This window comes from Eucyclogobius newberryi, unplaced genomic scaffold (genome assembly GCF_026437365.1).
Source record: "Eucyclogobius newberryi isolate DKJ021-1_F unplaced genomic scaffold, fEucNew1.0.hap1 SCAF_21, whole genome shotgun sequence".
In the NCBI taxonomy this organism is placed as follows: Eukaryota; Metazoa; Chordata; class Actinopteri; order Gobiiformes; family Gobiidae; genus Eucyclogobius; species Eucyclogobius newberryi.
Window position 1 is genome coordinate 13,440,696 of NW_027315846.1, and position 18,280 is coordinate 13,458,975.

Consider the following 18,280-nt stretch of genomic DNA (forward strand, 5'->3'; position numbering starts at 1 on the left):
AAGATCAGAAAATAGAAGACAAAATGACCCCGCCTCGAGAAGGAACGAAACAACTACAGACTTTAGAAAAAGACAAAGAAAATAAAAGTAAGATTGAAAAAGAAACATTGGAAAAAGATCGCGGTAAAACGGAAGCGTCTCGATTAAAAGCTGAGCAAGAAATCAGAAGTGAAGCTCAGACTGATAAAACAAAGAGAGAAAGTGAGGTGAGCAAACTGGAGTCTCAAAGTGCATCTTTAATTAGTAATGGTCAGGAACTCAAAGAACCAGAGTCCCAACCTTTCGACAAAGAGAACCAAAAGAGCGACATCAAATTAGCGGCTGAAGATATTAAGATAGACAAGCTGAGCACAACAAAAAGTAAGGAAGGTGAAAATGAATTAGCGAAACAACCAAGCGACATTGTACATTCTGATTGTAAAGTTATCCTGCAAGAACAAGAGTCGAGAGCTGTTGAAAGTAAAGACAGCAATTTAAAAGTAACTGTTGCTGTGGAGCGTTCAAAGGTTTCAAGTAAAGATGACAACCAACAAGAGAAATCTACAAAAAGTCTCCAGGATGATCATAAAGTATCAGAATCTAAAATTGAAATTAACTCGCCCTGTGAAGATCAGAAAAAAGAAGACAAAATTACCCCATCTCGAGAAGGAACGAAACAACTACAGACTTTAGAAAAAGACAAAGAAAATGACAGTAAAATTGGAAATGAAACATCGGAAAAAGCTCACGATAACACTGAAGAACCTCGATTAAAAGCTGAGCAAGAAATCAGAAGTGAAGCTCGGACTGATAAAACAAAGAGAGAAAGTGAGGTGAGCAAACTGGAGTCTCAAAGTGCATCTTTAATCAGTGATGGTCAAGAACTCAAAGAACCAGAGTCCCAGCGTTTCAACAAAGAGAACCAAAAGAGCGACATCAAATTAGCGACTGAAGATATTAAGCTAGACAAACCGAGCAAAACCCAAAGTGCGGAAGGTGAAAGTGAATTGGCGAAACGACCGCCTCTAGAAGGAATGAAACAAGCTCAGACTTTGGAAAAAGACAAAGAAAATGAAAGTAAGATTGGAAAAGAAGCATCAGAAAGACCTCACAGTAACAGTGACGCACCAGGACTTAATGCAGAGTCAGAAATCAAGGTTTTTGATCAAATATATGAGACTTCTCCCATGAAACAAAACACATATGTCGTCAATGATGGTCAGGGACTCAAAAAACTTGTGTCCCGACTTTATGAGAACGAGGACGAAGAGGAGGATGGAGTCTTTGTCGAAAAGATTATCATAAAGATGTGCAAACACGACCTGAACGTCAAGGAAATAACCAAAACGACTGAAACTGTGAAACCGGCGATATCAGGAAACGCATCTGTAAATCACTGGTCAGAACCATTAAAAGGTGAATTATCTGGCAAAGCGTCATCGGCGATAAAGGATTCTCCATCGGGCTGGCTGGACGTGGAACACGGTCAGAAACGTCGGCGAAAGAAAGAGCACAAGCGCAGACTGGACGCTTCGACCAGCGAGGACGAGTCGCTGGAGTCGGACGATCTGGAAGACTTCGTCAAAAGCATCCAAGAAGGCGGCATCCCGTTCTCACTACCCCCAAGGAGACACAGGGGGAAGAAGAACCTGTCCCTGCCGTTTGTAATGCCCGCCATCAAGGAGGTTAACTTGGAGAAAACGTTCGATCCCGAGAAATTCCGTATTGGATTACGAAAAAACGATTTCTTCAAGGATCTGTCCCCAGCCATGACGATCAAACAACAAGCAGCGGCGAGAGAGGAACAAAGTCAAGAAAACGCTTCACAGAATCAAAAAACAGACGAAGACAAGCCTTTAATTGAGGAGAACGGCAAAAGTGCAGTGGAAGAGTGGATTCTGAATGAAACTGGGCAAGAGGACGGCGTAAACAATGGGGTTGGGAAGCGTCCCTCTCGACTGGGCCGGATGTCCATTCTCTCCAGCCTTCTGTCAACCCCCAGGTCCAGCAGGAACCACAAAGAGGACCCTTCCCCTGCCCCGAACGGCATTCAACCTGCGGGTCAACAACAGGACGTACCCGCCGCAGAGAAGACGTTAGTCCTGCCCCCGCTGTCTGACGTCCGAGCTGATAACGAGGGCGTGAGGACTTCGGATCAAGGCGTACCTTTCTCGTCTTTAAGTGAGAGCAGTGTCAACAGTGAGTCAGCCTTTAGTCCCTCTTCTGCTCCACAGTTCCCAGTCTTTACAGAGGTCCAACTTCCAGAGCATTTAGAAAAGTACCTCGAGAAGAAGGGTGAACCGGAGGCTCTTAAGAGTTCGGAGGAGGCTAGTAAACCAAAGATGGATCATGGGACAGGTGTTACAAAGAGCCAGGCGATAATATCTGATAAAAGTGAACAGGATGCAGCGCTGAAGAGTCCTACAACACCTGCCTCAGCTCCAAAGTTCACCTGCCAGTCGTCTCTAACCAGGACCAGGACCAGGACCAGGACCAGGACCAGGACCAGGACAAAGGTAAGGATCAGATATACTGTATTCACTCACACAGATAGTGGGGCGTCAGATACAGTATTCACAGGCTTTTCAAAGTTCTGTTTGCCAGAGGTGTGCAATTTATTGACATTTAGATCATGTCCTGAATGCTGTTTGTATCATTTATATTAAGAAATGATCTGAAAAAGGTTACGTTGTAAACTCTCAAATAAGGGAATTAGGTGATATTTCTGCATTTTTGTGATTCGTTTCACAATATGTCTGAATTAAACCTCAACTGTTGCGTTTAAAGATGCGAGAGACTCATATCCATGGTAACCTCACTTTCATTTCCTGTTTCACAAAAAAATGACTCATTTTCAGAACTTCACTCTGAACATTTTGTCTATAAGATGAAAAGCCAAAGATATCGATCTAGACTAGACTAGTCTAGATACATCATTTAAATACATTCAAATAACATTCAAACATAACTATTCATAACTATTCAAACATCGTCCTCACTGAGTTCAAGCTTCTTTTATAAAACACATTTTGCTTTACAGATTCCAGTCATTAAAGGCGTTCACAAAAGACCTGGAAAAGTATGTCTAATTTGCGCAATTTTGTGTCAGCAAATGTGGTTGTTACATTGTTTTTTAATACATTATGTCACGATTTTCTAGATTGTTATACAAGAACAAGCAGGGAAAGCCTTTGAATTGTTCCGCAACATGGAGGATGCCACTTCACTAAAGCTGTCACCTGTCATCACTGTCAGAGTCATCAGAGGATGGTACAAATACTGCTCATTTTGGCTTGTTTTTAATGTGAACGTAACGCTAATAATGATAATAACACGTGAATTCTGGTTTGTTTTGAAAGCTGGCTGCTGTATGAGAAGCCCGGGTTCCAAGGTCGTACCATTGCCCTGGACGAAGGCACCACAGAGCAGATAGTGAACATGTGGGCAGAAGAGGAACCGCCAGTGCCACCTGAAAGCTTAGCTCAGCATGTGCCCACAGCGCCCATGGTCATAGGGTCCATAAAGCTGGCAGTGAGGGTAAGGACGCTTTATCACATGATTTTGACGTATTGTGTTATTTTGATTTAGTTATAATGTGATGCGGTTTTGTGTTTTAGGATTACACTGTGCCCAGGATCGACCTGTTCTCAGAGGTCAACGGGATGGGGATTATGATGTCCTACCAGGATGAGGCTGAAGAGATCGGCTCTTATGGGATTCCACAAAGCACCGGCTCCATCAAGGTCCATTCTGGAGTGTAAGTTCTGTTCTATAAATATTTGCAGTAGCTCCTTGTTTAGAACTTCTAGACCAGATTTAGCACAAATTTACACCTGGAATAATCCAAGTTTAGGTGGTAGGTTTAGTGGTGAGTGGTGAGAAAATATGTAGAACCACTGGTGTAAGGCATACATTTGAGACAACGATGGCAACTTCTCTCCCTACACTAGAGTTGTCAAAATGATCGAAAATCAGATGCTAACTGTTACTAGTATCAAAACTAGATACTATTTGTGCAATATTGATACCAAAAATCTCATTAGGAGGACAATATTTGACCTTTACTGAAGAGTTTTCGAAGGATCTGGAGCTTTATCAGAACTATTATAGGCCAATATGGTCAGATAAAGAAAGTATTATTATTTAGTCTTGAAAATGTCAATGTATTGTCTAAAAAAAATCCTAATTGTGTTATCGAAATCGGTATCGAGAATCAAGGATCGAAACGCCACTAATAATGTATACGTTTCATGCGATTTGAGTCTTTTAATCACAAACACAACCATCTTTCACTCCACAGGGCCGTTATCCCAGCTTTACACGTCATTAAAAAAAACATAATCTTTATTTTCTTATGAGATACAGTAAAACATTGGAAAGCCCCTGGCTCGCTGTTTCAACATCTGTTTTCTGTTCATAAAAGAATGCATACGATCAGCTGCAGTGCGTAGTTTCTCTCTCAACGTAAAGTTAATGCAATTATTCTGTCTGGAAACCCCTCGTTCTTTCTGTCCGTCTCCTTAGGTGGCTGGTGTACAGTGATCCAGGGTATGGGGGGTTTGTGGGGGTCCTGGAGGCTGGAGAGTACCCCTGTCCTCAGAGCTGGGGGTTTCCACAGCCCTTCATCGGATCCCTGCGTCCTCTGAGAATGGTACAAAGATTCACATTCACACACTATAGAAGCAGATGTTTTAGTGTCGTGATGCTGCTGTGGAAAGACTGTTCAAGAAATACTATACTAGATGATTTTTATTTGATTTGAACTGACGCTAATTTGCCAAGCGCTATTGGTTACTAAAGGAGAAGCGAGTTGTAGAGCACGGTTCATACACAAAATAATTCAAAGGGCTTCACAGAACAAGATATGTTTGAAATTACAATGATAATCAGTGTAAAACAAGATTATTCGGTTGATATAAGTGTGATTTTTCAGGTCACAATATAATCATAAACACTACAAAATGAGAATTGTGAGAATTGTAGGAAGAAACGACGAGTGATTCCTCAATCTATAGTACTTTTCCTGTTCAATCTATAGTACTTTTCCTGTTCAATCTATAGTACTTTTCCTGTTCAATCTATAGTACTTTTCCTGTTCAATCTATAGTACTTTTCCTGTTCAATCTATAGTACTTTTCCTGTTCAATCTATAGTACTTTTCCTGTTCAATTTATAGTACTTTTCCTGTTCAATCTATAGTACTTTTCCTGTTCAATCTATAGTACTTTTCCTGTTCAATCTATAGTACTTTTCCTGTTCAATCTATAGTACTTTTCCTGTTCAATCTATAGTACTTTTCCTGTTCAATTTATAGTACTTTTCCTGTTCAATCTATAGTACTTTTCCTGTTCAATTTATAGTACTTTTCCTGTTCAATCTATAGTACTTTTCCTGTTCAATCTATAGTACTTTTCCTGTTCAATCTATAGTACTTTTCATGTTCAATCTATAGTACTTTTCCTGTTCAATCTATAGTACTTTTCCTGTTCAATTTATAGTACTTTTCCTGTTCAATCTATAGTACTTCTCCTGTTCAATCTATAGTACTTTTCCTGTTCAATCTATAGTACTTTTCCTGTTCAATCTATAGTACTTTTCCTGTTCAATCTATAGTACTTTTCCTGTTCAATCTATAGTACTTTCCTGTTCAATCTATAGTACTTTTCCTGTTCAATCTATAGTACTTTTCCTGTTCAATTTATAGTACTTTTCCTGTTCAATCTATAGTACTTTTCCTGTTCAATCTATAGTACTTTTCCTGTTCAATCTATAGTACTTTTCCTGTTCAATCTATAGTACTTTTCCTGTTCAATCTATAGTACTTTTCCTGTTCAATCTATAGTACTTTTCCTGTTCAATCTATAGTACTTTTCCTGTTCTATAGTACTTTTCCTGTTCAATTTATAGTACTTTTCCTGTTCAATCTATAGTACTTTTCCTGTTCAATCTATAGTACTTTTCCTGTTCAATCTATAGTACTTTTCATGTTCAATCTATAGTACTTTTCCTGTTCAATCTATAGTACTTTTCCTGTTCAATTTATAGTACTTTTCCTGTTCAATCTATAGTACTTTTCCTGTTCAATCTATAGTACTTTTCCTGTTCAATCTATAGTACTTTTCCTGTTCAATCTATAGTACTTTTCATGTTCAATCTATAGTACTTTTCCTGTTCAATCTATAGTACTTTTCATGTTCAATCTATTGTACTTCTCCTGTTCAATCTAAAGTACTTTTCATGTTCAATCTATAGTACTTTTCCTGTTCAATCTATAGTACTTTTCCTGTTCAATCTATAGTACTTTTCCTGTTCAATCTATAGTACTTTTCCTGTTCAATCTATTGTACTTTTCCTGTTCAATCTATAGTACTTTTCCTGTTCAATCTATAGTACTTTTCCTGTTCAATCTATAGTACTTTTCCTGTTCAATCTATAGTAATTTTCCTGTTCAATCTATTGTACTTTTCCTGTTCAATCTATAGTACTTTTCCTGTTCAATCTATAGTACTTTTCCTGTTCAATCTATTGTACTTTTCCTGTTCAATCTATAGTACTTCTCCTGTTCAATCTAAAGTACTTTTCATGTTCAATTTATAGTACTTTTCCTGTTCAATCTATTGTACTTCTCCTGTTCAATCTAAAGTACTTTTCATGTTCAATCTATAGTACTTTTCCTGTTCAATCTATAGTACTTTTCCTGTTCAATCTATAGTACTTTTCCTGTTCAATCTATAGTACTTTTCCTGTTCAATCTATTGTACTTTTCCTGTTCAATCTATAGTACTTTTCCTGTTCAATCTATAGTACTTTTCCTGTTCAATCTATAGTACTTTTCCTGTTCAATCTATAGTAATTTTCCTGTTCAATCTATTGTACTTTTCCTGTTCAATCTATAGTACTTTTCCTGTTCAATCTATAGTACTTTTCCTGTTCAATCTATTGTACTTTTCCTGTTCAATCTATAGTACTTTTCATGTTCAATCTATAGTACTTTTCCTGTTCAATCTATAGTACTTTTCCTGTTCAATCTATAGTACGTTTCCTGTTCAATCTATTGTACTTTTCATGTTCAATCTATAGTACTTTTCCTGTTCAATCTATAGTACTTTTCCTGTTCAATCTATAGTACTTTTCCTGTTCAATCTATTGTACTTCTCCTGTTCAATCTATAGTACTTTTCCTGTTCAATCTATAGTACTTTTCCTGTTCAATCTATTGTACTTCTCCTGTTCAATCTATAGTACTTTTTCCTGTTCAATCTATAGTACTTTTCCTGTTCAATCTATAGTACTTTTCCTGTTCAATCTATAGTACTTTTCCTGTTCAATCTATTGTACTTCTCCTGTTCAATCTAAAGTACTTTTCCTGTTCAATCTATAGTACTTTTCCTGTTCAATCTATAGTACTTTTCCTGTTCAATCTATAGTACGTTTCCTGTTCAATCTATAGTACTTTTCCTGTTCAATCTATTGTACTTCTCCTGTTCAATCTAAAGTACTTTTCCTGTTCAATCTATAGTACTTTTCCTGTTCAATCTATTGTACTTCTCCTGTTCAATCTATAGTACTTTTCCTGTTCAATCTATTATACTTTTCCTGTTCAATCTATAGTACTTTTCCTGTTCAATCCATAGTACTTTTCCTGTTCAATCTAGAGTACTTTTCCTGTTCAATCTATAGTACTATTCCTGTTCAATCCATTGTACTTTTTTATCTGGCTGTTTATGTGACAATATCATTACTTTTTAATTCGTAATGCTAGTGAGGAATTGTAACAGTTAGACTAGAGTTAACATTAGATTAGAGAACGTAAGCGAATTGAGAAATTGTTGGTCATGATGCCAGCAATCTTGAATAATCAGTACATTTCTTTAACACTAAAGATTGATATCATGACATATCTGTGCAAAAAAAATCATATGCACAGCTAAAACAAACTATTAGCTGCATAAACCTAAAAAAACTGATTCTCCATGCTTTGTCCTTGTTATATCCAGGACTATTTAAGACATCGTAAACCAGTTTGAATCATAAAACGACCTAGTTATTTACTCATTACCCTTAATCTAGAACATTGGAGTCAAAGTCAAGTTTAATATTATATAATTTTGCTCCGTACTGAATGTTAACATGTATTTTTGTCTTTCTTCTGTCACAGGGAGCCATGAGGGTGGATCATCCCAATGAGGTTAAGGTGTGTTTGCCGATTGCTTCACGTGTACACTATACATTAAAGCTGCTGTTACGGAAGAGCCACAGGGATCTCGAACTGTCAACAGAAAGTTTTGGGATTAGGAGAAGCATTTAGGAGGTTCTGGATGACTGGCACACAGGTTTCTACCGTGAGCCACAAAGTCAGACAGACATTTATCCGCTCCGCATCAGAGTGTGGTTGGCTCTAATCTCAGGTGAAGAAACACCGAAGCTTGTTATTGCACGTCTGTAGTCTAGTGAGATTAACAAGAGGATCGTACAGGAAAATACAGCTAATTATGGAGTATCTGTCACAACATAGTTTCCTAGCCTGCTAAGAAATAATGATAGTGTATTTACCGTATGGTTTGTCCTATAAATGTCATGAATTATAACTTTTTATAGCAATCTAAACACTTGCAAAGATTTTCTAACACACAGGATGAACAGCATTTCACCATAGGACAGGGAAGGGCTGAAAAGTCATAAAACACACTCGCACGGATAAGACTTCCAGCTGAGGATCAAGTTTAACCCTTTCCTCTCTCTCTTCAGGCTCTGGTGTTTGAGAAACCCAACTTTGAAGGAGACTGCATCGAGGTGGACAGCGACCTGTACAGTTTCGATGAGCTACGGGAAGAGGAACAAACTGACCAGCCCGATGTGAACGAGAAACTCCTGACTTCAGTGGGCTCTCTGAAGATCATTGGTGGACTGTGAGTCAGATTTCAACTGCAGGACTTCTCTATCATTTAAAAAGGCGTGGCCATGGCTACAGGATATCATACTATGGTTTGATGTCATGTTTTCTGCAGCTGGGTTGGATACCAGGAGGCAGACTTCGAGGGTCAGCAGTACATTTTGGAGGAGGGCGAGTACGCTCACTGCAGTGACTGGGGAGGTGCTGAGGACGGGCTTCTGTCACTTAGGCCCGTTCACACTGTAAGTACAAAAGTAGGCCAGATGTGCTTAGTTTAATTTATTTACCTCGTCATAATATTGATATTTGATGTGACACGCTCTTGCAGGACTTCGCGTCACCTCATATTAAACTATTTGGGGACAAGATGTTCAAAGAGCTGAGCCTCAACATAGACCTGACCGTCCCCATCTTTAACTTTGATGCTGTCGGACACAGCACAAAAACTCAGTCTATCAACGTCCAGAGTGGAGTGTAAGTTTTATAAAACAAACTCACAAAGTGCAATTACAGAGGTTCAGGCTTTAATGTGTCTCTGAAAATGACCCTAGAGACCTAACTGAATGTTATGTCACTAAATACACAGAAACGTACACACCTCTACACAAACACAGTTACATACATTTGTACTGTTGCAGAATCGCCCGCAGCATTAACATAACTCATTTATCAAACATGTCAGTGAGGTTTTTGCTCAACGTCCACTTTAAAGAGTACTGTAATTACTTTACTGTGTCTGTGGCAGTTGGGTCGCTTTTGAAAACCCAGGATTCTGTGGTGAGCTTTACGTCCTTGAGAAAGGTCTTTATGCAAGTCCAGAAGACTGGGGATCACCAAACTTCAGAATATCCTCCATACAACCTGTATTCTACGTAAGCAAAACGGTTCAGTCATTTTAGACGAGTCTGCCTGGGATTTTGTGGTTTCATAATTCTTCTCTTATCTGTCCCTCAGGATTCAATGGACAACACATCCAAATTTAAGGTACTACGAGTTATTACTTTGTGTACAAATGCATCATGATTCACAAAGATTTGTCTCATTTGTTGTGCAGGTTCAGTTGTTTTCTGAGCCCGACTTCCGGGGACAACACATTCTTCTTGAAAATAGTTTGGATACTCTGGATGACTTTGTACCTCAGTCTTGTAAAGTTCTGTGCGGCAGGTAGGCCCCAAACACAGCAATGACATGAAACAAAATGCATGTGTTACTAGTACATTTAAAAGGCAAAGTTCAACCCGTGTGCTTCTGTGTTCCAGCTGGGTGATGTATGAAGGGGCCCAGTTCACCCAAAGAATGTATGTGTTAGAGGAGGGACAGTACCCCAACTCAGAGGCGATGGGATTCCAGTCTAAAGACACTAAAATTGGCTCCTTACAGACAATTGGACATGTAAGTACTCACAATATATGTACATGTTTAGAACCGGTTCATTGATTTAACCCTGTGTTTTCTGCGCAGGAGTTTTCTCTGCCTTCCATAGTATTATTCAGTAAGACGGGTTGTAAAGGACGCAGAATAGTGATGGACAATGGGCGCGTGAGTCTGAACAAGGCTGGACACGATGGACGTGTGCGCTCCCTTGTGGTGGGAGGGGGAATGTACGTGTCTTTCAGCACATTTTCGTCTGCGGTTTTGCTAAAAATGATTTGAATTATTGATCATTCTGTTTCCTGGAATAATCTTTTACATATTACTCAATAAGTGAAACAGACTGACAGTTGTGTCTACTTTGCCACAGGTGGGTGGTATATGAAGGCTGCAACTACCGCGGTCGACAGCTGCTTCTTTTGCCTGGTCAAGTGGAAGACTGGTGTCAGTTCAGTGGATGGAAGCAGATAGGATCTTTGCGGCCTTTAATTCAAGTAATCAAGATACTACACCAATGACATATATAGTTTATTTATTTATTGACCTTTATCCAACCAGGAAAGAGCCACTGAGATTTTGTTTTATGATATTCACGTAACTTTTTTTTCTGTTTTGTCCAACAGAAGCGGCAGTATTTCCGTTTGCGAAGTAAAGAGAACGGACATTTGTTCTCCTTGACTGGGACACTGGACGACATCAAACTGATGAGGGTTCAAGCTGTGGAAGAGACTGAAGGTTTAGAGCAGGTGTGGCTCTATCAGGACGGGCAACTCTCCTGCAAGGTACACTGCTTTTTATAATGTTACTGACCACCCACTTAAAATAAAGAGAGTAGAGAGTGAATAGAGTTCGCTTAGAGAGAGTTTAACAGTGTAGTAGTAACATTAACAACATTTATTAATTCATCAATCAGACAGTAAAATAGTATATCAATTGCACCTGCAAATTATCTGAAAACAAGGGCGTGATAGGAAGTACAGGAAGTACAATGGAAAAGGAAAAAAGGAAACAACAACACGTCCTAGCATCTTCCAAAGGACTAAAGAGGTCACTATGTATTGTTTCTTTACTATAGACTTTTGTGTCATCTAATGAAAATAGGTCGAAACTTCACATGAAAAATAGAACCCAAATGAAATGATTGTTGTTGTTGCCCTTAGCTGTTGGAGCACTGTTTCCTGGAGACCACTGGCGGCATGCAGATGGCAGGAAGTCGCATGTGCGTCTCTCCCAACAAAGGAAAAGAAAATCAACTGTGGAATTTCACCCCCGACGGTTTAGTGCGCTGCCATCTGCAACGCGACCTGGTCCTGGAGGTCAAAGGTCAGTCATGATTTGTCCATGTTATTCATTTCTGCTACGTTTTGTACGTAGGTAAGTGAATATGCAGTGCAATGCTATTAATAATGTACTCCTGGCATTGCCTTTCAGGTGGACGCCAGTTTGACAAGAATCAGGTCATTCTAAACCAGTTTGATGAAAGAAAATTGAACCAACGATGGGTTTTAGAGGTCATCTGAGTTCCACTTCACATACGTTTTTTTTTTTTTTATCCTTTGAAACCAAACACTTTTAACCTAATGTTTAACAGTGTAATAGGACACTGCCCTGTATTATAGCTGCATTTGTCTCCCCCTTGTGGTACTTCTGTGCATGTCAGGCCTGCCAAACATGAAGCCACGACTGGAAATGCAAATGTGGTGTACTTTGTTTCCTTTTGTAAAATGTTGATATTTCCTTAGGTTTTTACATTTTGAATATATTGTATTAGACAAGATTGTAAATATAATGGAACACAAGCATTTTGTTATTGAAGTTTCAAAAATAGCACTGCCCACACTGTGACTGTAAATATGTAAATATAAAATTCAGTTCTCTTAAAATAAAAATACAAAATCTACAGAATGATGGTCTGTGTCACATTTTTATTTAAAAAGTTAAATATGTTTATTTGAATTTGTTTTATATGTATCAATGTCATTATTTTACAAAAACAAAAGTCATCATATTGCAATAACAGAGAAATCAAATCAATGAAATGTTTACAGAAAAATAAATCCCATCCAAACAGAAAAAAACAACAATGTATGTTTTGCAGCATTAGGTTCATAGCAGCAAAAGCACAGTGTATCATGTGCTATCAGTCATCTCCCGGATTACTGATGTGGACAACTGTTTTTCCTCGAGCGTGTCCTCTGTCCATCTTTTCAAAAGCCTCAGAAACCTGGGAAAAGCTGAAGATCTCCTCAACAACAGGTCGGATCTAAGAAACCAGAGGAACTTTAATTATATTATGTGTAAGATGAACGTATGCAGCTGAGGCTTCACAGTTATTAAACAATGGATTGATTGATTTATTTGATCAGACTTGTTATTAGCTAAATTAAGTTGAGTTATATGTAAATCATACCTGTCCATCATCAACCATTTCTTTTATTTCGTCCAGTGCAGGGCCGCTTGGAGTAAAAAATCCCCATCGATAGTGCACTCCTTTTGTCAGGTGCTGAAAAACAGAACAAACCACCAGATGGTGCTATAGAATTTCGGTTGATTAACCTGACAGGCAGCTTTACTGTACTTTTCCTTGAAAGCGTCTTTACAATTCTGCCCTTTCCAGTGCAGAAAATATAGCTAGAGATAACATTTCAAACATCAAAAGGTAAAAAATAATAGAGACTGGCTGATGACGTGGGTAAGAAAATAATAATTTTGTTTCCACAAAATCAAATTTTTACACATAGCCAAATTGTAACCACGATTTACCTCATTTGTACTCTAAAAAACTCCATTAAAATGTAAAACTCCTCAGGAAACAAATATTTATCGTTGGGACCATGATGCAAAAATCGTAATAAAGGAAGTTGCTTCAAATTTTCCATAAAATGTTGAAAAATAGCTGAACTGAAAACAGTGACACACTTGGATCATAAGACTTGACGATGTACGGGCGGCAAAGATGCATAAACCACCAAAGCATTTGCAGTTTTGAGCACCCTTTTCACAAATTCAGTGACAGGAAGCCATGTAGGGTAGACCACAAGAACACTGCTCAGGTGACACAATGGTGGGATGAAAATGAATGTGTTAATTTCACAACTTTCACAATAAAAAGTTAAAGGAATTTGTAGTTTGGGTAGTTTGTTTGGACTATGGGAGACGGTTCCTTTTCTAGCAAATTAACAGGAAGTGACAGTGTTAAAGTATAGCATTACTCACTTTGAAACAGAACTCCGTTTGGGTGGAGTTAAGAACTGATTAAAAGGCTTTAAAGACTATTCTACAAACATATATTTTAATAAATTCAGGTTTAATTCTTTCATGTGTATGGTAAGTTTAATTATTGTATTCACGCTTTTTAAACAACCTTAGCATAGGCGTTTGGTTTTGGGTGCTCAAGAGTGAGACGTTCCAAAACATGTTAAATAATCTAGTAAGGATTACTCCTCAAGGGAAGAATGAATGAAACGTGTGAGTAAAATAAAACACATAACTTGAGGTATCTTTTTGATGAAGAAACAAGAACAAAAAAGCTTTCCAGAAAAAAAAGCCAGTTTTGCCTAATATACAGGATCTTGAATAATAGTTAAGATAACCTTGAGAGCTTTTGTTGTCATGGTAGCAGCAGTCTGCATCATGCCGTCTGCAATCCCGAGTAGGTCCATGTTTTGGAGGAACGGGGTGACGAGTGTAACATACTTTGCACCCGTCCATGGTTTAAGCAGATCCAGTGCCCATTGCTCCGTGTCACCCCCAATGTTGTCAAGAATTAAGTCAAATCTGCCACAGAAAATTTAAACATACATATTTAAATTACATGGATTTATCCACAACAAACCAAAATTTAACAAAAAACTTAAGGTGCAGTGTAACAGATTTGTATGATTTTGTCATTTTGACTTTTGAAATACATTTTTACACCACTATTTGTGTAGAAAATATGAAGTCACAGTGACATCACGCTAGGGACACGCATTCCATTAGTCATATTTTACACAAAAGAAAGTTTTTTAATATTAATTCAACAAAATATATTTGTATTTATCAAATGAAAAATTGTGACGTTAGATGAGTTTTGCCCAGTGGTTGCTGGGTAATTTCCTAGTGTGATGTCATCAATTATAACCAGAAGGTAAACTTATAAACCTAAAAGCTGGATAAAATGTTTACATTTTTTGTTCAATGAGAAACTCAATTAAGGAATACATTTTAAAAAATCACCTAAACTGAGAATGTATAACTGAGAGTATACAAATCATTTTGGGAGGTGGGCCTGAGACGGAAACTCGAAAGATTTTGTCACCATGGAAACAAACAAACAGGGTTGATTTATGCATGAAGGGAAAGTTTGTGTTGGTTTATAAGTTTTAGATGACATATTTACTTTTCCAACGCTCTAAGGGGCTGCTCCACTGGTCCCACAGTGTAGTCTACCACATGGTCCGCCCCCAGGCCCCTGACAAACTGCTCTGCATTCTGGGAGCAGGTAACAGTCACATGACCTCCCCAGGCCTTCAGCATCTACAACATAATAAACAATCTGAATAACATTTTGATTCATAAATGTTTCGTTTGTTCCAAGTTTCATGTGTCGTGTTGGCAAATAGACAGTAAAAGACACAAGTAAAGACTGACTTTAGACTAACTTGTTATGGAGTGTTTGGGGAGCAGAGATATGCATTATTGATTTGATGACGTTGTAATGTGAGCTGCCAGCGTTCAGGTCACACGATGGAGAGTGGGATAGTCTGACACTGGTGCATAAACCGCAGTGTAGTCAATTTACACACGCTACGATAAAAAAAATAGTCAAATCACCTGTATGGCAAAAGTCCCCACACCTCCAGCACCACCAATAATAAGAAACCTGCAACACACGAGCTCCATTTAGGACAAAGAAACAATAGAAAGCTAAATGGGATTTGTCTGAAATTGTGGTCAAATACATGTGTTCACTGACCGTTTGTTTGCACAATTGTCTTTGTTGAGTCCACCAGTGTTGACCAGTGCGGACCAGGCTGTGTTTGCTACGTATGGGAGGGACGCGGCTTCTGTGTGGTTCAGTGATTTGGGCTTGAAGGATATCTGTACACAACACGTACAAAACGAGAATAAGCAATTACCACTAGTACGCTAAGTAAGCAAATTGTGTAAGAAAACTATTGGTACTTTATTGATAGTTATAGAGGTGGGCAATACATCAACATATATAGAAAATATCGTGATTTTTTTTTTTTTTTATTAAGATTCAACATTTTTATATCAAGTATGTTGTTTATAGTTTAAAAAAAATCTAAAAGCTACAAAAAGCTGATTTGAAATGAAAAAAAGAAAGAAAAAAGTTATTAAAACTGTAAACTTTCAAATAAGGGTATAAGGCGATGTCTTCATTTGTCTGATGATTAAGTTTGAACACATTTTTGTTGGATTGACCTAATTTTGTTTGTATAGCATTATAAAACTTTAAAATATATAGCACATTATTATAACCTTAATCTGTGTTACCAGTGACTTAAGGGTAAAAGGGCATAAGTCAAAAGATGCCTATAGCAACTTCATGGAGGGAGAACATCATGACATTTTAATATTACAATGTTTCAACAAAATAATTGTAGGTACAGAATACACTGCACCTTCTTTAGAGAAGCTTCTAACAATGTTTTTGAGTAATACCTCGTTGCCACTCAACACCACAAATTCAGCTAAACTGCCTTGCTTCCACGGAGGAATGGCAGCCCAAACCTGTGAAGTTAAAACAACCAAAGTATTACAAACGTCTTCATAATGTTGTGTGTGGTACTTTGCTTAACCATTATAAATAAAATAACTAGTAAATGTTCCAGCGTGTCTCTGGATTACAGTTTATATGAATCCTGAAGGTTCACATGAGTCACTAGGCTTATTTGTTTGTATAATGTTGAGGTTAATGGTGCGCACACGTCAGTCTACTGCATTTGTTTACCTCATCTCCCCCTTTGAAATACTTGACGTCCAGGCCACACTCCATGATGACCCCGGACACGTCTCGTCCCAGAATCAATGGAAACTCATTGCCTGATTGCTTGATATTAAGAGGATCTCGTTTCATTGACAGAGTTGCTGCGCCATACCCAGCTAAAGACAGAGAAGAGACACAAAATATGAAATGTATTCAAACTATTTCATAACAACAATTCTGCTACATTTGTATTGAAAATGTGTATTATTGATTGAAAACATTAATAATATGATTAAAGTAGTAGAATAGTAGTAAGAACATTTTCCAATTCTAAGAAATGTGTCTGTCAGTTCCTGTTTTTGCTCCCGCCCCAAAACCCCCGCCTTTACCAATGACTCATTTAGAGAAAGCAGAAAAAGTGAATCTACAGTAGATGTTCTATTTATGGGTACAACTAACTAACGGTGTATTTTTTCAAATTATTAATCTAGAAATTATTATTTTTGAACAATCAATTAGTTATTAAGAATGCCTGTGAATATGAAATGTTTACTAAAGTAGATCAAGGTGAAGCTTAAGTGATTTCATAAGTCATAAAACCACTTCTCTCAGCACATGGCGTGTTTTGGTGGCAATGTGTGGACTAGTATAATGATTTGAATATTAAAAAGTATTTCAATAATCGATTAGTTGCAATTAATTGATTAAATACTTCCAAAAATAATTATTAAATAAAAAAGATAAAGAGGCCTTGAAATGACCAAAACATTTTTTTAATGAATGCAAGAATGTGTGGTTATATATCAGTTGTGTTCATTTTAGATTAGTTTTGCTCAAAGTTTCATAATATTTCTTACAATGACAATAAATCTCTATCTTAATTAATCAGACAGAAAATAAAAACAGCAAGAAATAAACATGCATATGACGGTTCTGGCCCCAGTCTTTCTGTAAATCTAAGCACGTCAGTCCTGGACCGTCTGCAGCCTGTCTGTCTATGGGAATAGGATCTCTCCTTCACTGTGGAACTCGAGGTTTCTGGGCTTTGTAGTTTTTCCCTGTCGAGCAGGGGGGTCTAAGGACAGATGTGTTGGGACATTTGACAATTTTCCATGAACATTTTTTAATATGGTTTCACTGTCTCCCGCTGAGACAACAGCTCTAGTGATTTCAGCCCTTGCAAATAAATTTAATTGAACATCTATGAAATGAATACAGGAATTTCCATCTAAAATATTTACAAACACACTTTTCTGAGAGATTAAATCATTCCTTTAACAAATAAAGGTGTAATAATGTATTTGTATTAGTCCCAAGCATAACTATTGTGCATTTGTGGGTCTTATTAACATTACGGCTGCTAACTGCTATGGAATCATCTCTATGTATACCTGCAGTTCATGTCCAACCTGGAAGTACAATTATAAATGTTTAAAAATAAAAACATATATAAAAATGAATGAATGAATAGGTACAATTTTAGGTTAAATATTAAATGACCACGATCATTGGTTATACAAATAATGTTGACATGTATTTCCAATCCATGAGTTCCAATATTTTTATCTAAGATTTTCAGTCACACACATAAATATTGCACTTAATAGACAACTTACCCCTCATGCTGACATCCAGAGGGTTCAGTCCTGCAGCACACACTTTCACTATCACTTCGTTGGGATAGTTTATTATGGGAAAGGCAGCATTTTTGGTGAACCTTAGAACATCATTACCCCCATATTTATCTATGACCCAGGCAGGCATGATATTCAAGCAGTTCTTTGTACTACTGAATTGTCTCGTTCTGGAAATTACTGAATTTAGACATAACACCTTATTTTTAAATAGCAACGCGCTATTTCTACAAATGAAATGCATTGATATACTCATAATTTAACTTCAGCCTGGCACAAATAAATGGAAAGCCAAAAAGCTACTCTGCTAGCAATGTCAACGCTCATATAACAACACCTTTTTGCAGGCATGAAACGAGTATCCCCCCAAATAAAATATGTATTACGTACTGTGCAGATTTGGTTGTCTAAAAAAAATCATAATAATTGTTTAGAAAAATTAGAAGCTACTCGAAAATGATTTTTAAGT

At 37.5% G+C, this 18,280-nt stretch overlaps 2 protein-coding genes across 2 annotated transcripts in view; one reads left to right on the forward strand and one right to left on the reverse strand.

The window, feature by feature from the left end:
* The window catches only part of crybg1a (crystallin beta-gamma domain containing 1a), a 31,510-nt gene extending 19,365 nt beyond the window's left edge, over positions 1-12,145 (forward strand). Inside the window, exons 6-24 of the mRNA XM_072458378.1 lie at positions 75-2,495; positions 3,020-3,058; positions 3,140-3,249; positions 3,339-3,516; positions 3,597-3,736; positions 4,504-4,630; positions 8,137-8,172; positions 8,727-8,887; positions 8,987-9,113; positions 9,200-9,345; positions 9,617-9,743; positions 9,826-9,855; positions 9,926-10,035; positions 10,131-10,263; positions 10,333-10,472; positions 10,613-10,736; positions 10,866-11,024; positions 11,403-11,565; positions 11,674-12,145. Of these exons, the coding sequence (XP_072314479.1) occupies positions 75-2,495; positions 3,020-3,058; positions 3,140-3,249; positions 3,339-3,516; positions 3,597-3,736; positions 4,504-4,630; positions 8,137-8,172; positions 8,727-8,887; positions 8,987-9,113; positions 9,200-9,345; positions 9,617-9,743; positions 9,826-9,855; positions 9,926-10,035; positions 10,131-10,263; positions 10,333-10,472; positions 10,613-10,736; positions 10,866-11,024; positions 11,403-11,565; positions 11,674-11,762 (4,560 nt within the window). The 3' untranslated portion in view covers positions 11,763-12,145. The remainder of the gene's footprint in view (positions 1-74; positions 2,496-3,019; positions 3,059-3,139; positions 3,250-3,338; positions 3,517-3,596; positions 3,737-4,503; positions 4,631-8,136; positions 8,173-8,726; positions 8,888-8,986; positions 9,114-9,199; positions 9,346-9,616; positions 9,744-9,825; positions 9,856-9,925; positions 10,036-10,130; positions 10,264-10,332; positions 10,473-10,612; positions 10,737-10,865; positions 11,025-11,402; positions 11,566-11,673) is intronic.
* Positions 12,146-12,150: 5 nt separating this feature from the next.
* On the reverse strand, positions 12,151-18,246 carry rtn4ip1 (reticulon 4 interacting protein 1). The gene is made up of 9 exons (XM_072458379.1): positions 17,794-18,246; positions 16,202-16,353; positions 15,913-15,981; positions 15,200-15,324; positions 15,058-15,106; positions 14,624-14,760; positions 13,836-14,019; positions 12,653-12,745; positions 12,151-12,505 (listed from the first exon to the last, which is right to left on the reverse strand). Exons 1-9 carry the CDS (start codon positions 18,065-18,067, stop codon positions 12,383-12,385), a joined length of 1,206 nt encoding a protein of 401 aa, XP_072314480.1. The 5' UTR covers positions 18,068-18,246; the 3' UTR covers positions 12,151-12,382.
* Between the last annotated feature and the right edge of the window lie 34 nt (positions 18,247-18,280).

Coding starts and splice junctions, on each gene's coding strand:
- rtn4ip1 (XM_072458379.1), bottom strand. CDS start 18,067: ATGAGTATATCAATGCATTTCATTTGTAGAAATAGCGCGTTGCTATTT. Junction 15,982..16,201: donor ATTTCAAAGGGGGAGATGAG/GTAAACAAATGC, acceptor TTAACTTCACAG/GTTTGGGCTGCCATTCCTCC. Junction 15,107..15,199: donor GACAATTGTGCAAACAAACG/GTCAGTGAACAC, acceptor CGTGTGTTGCAG/GTTTCTTATTATTGGTGGTG.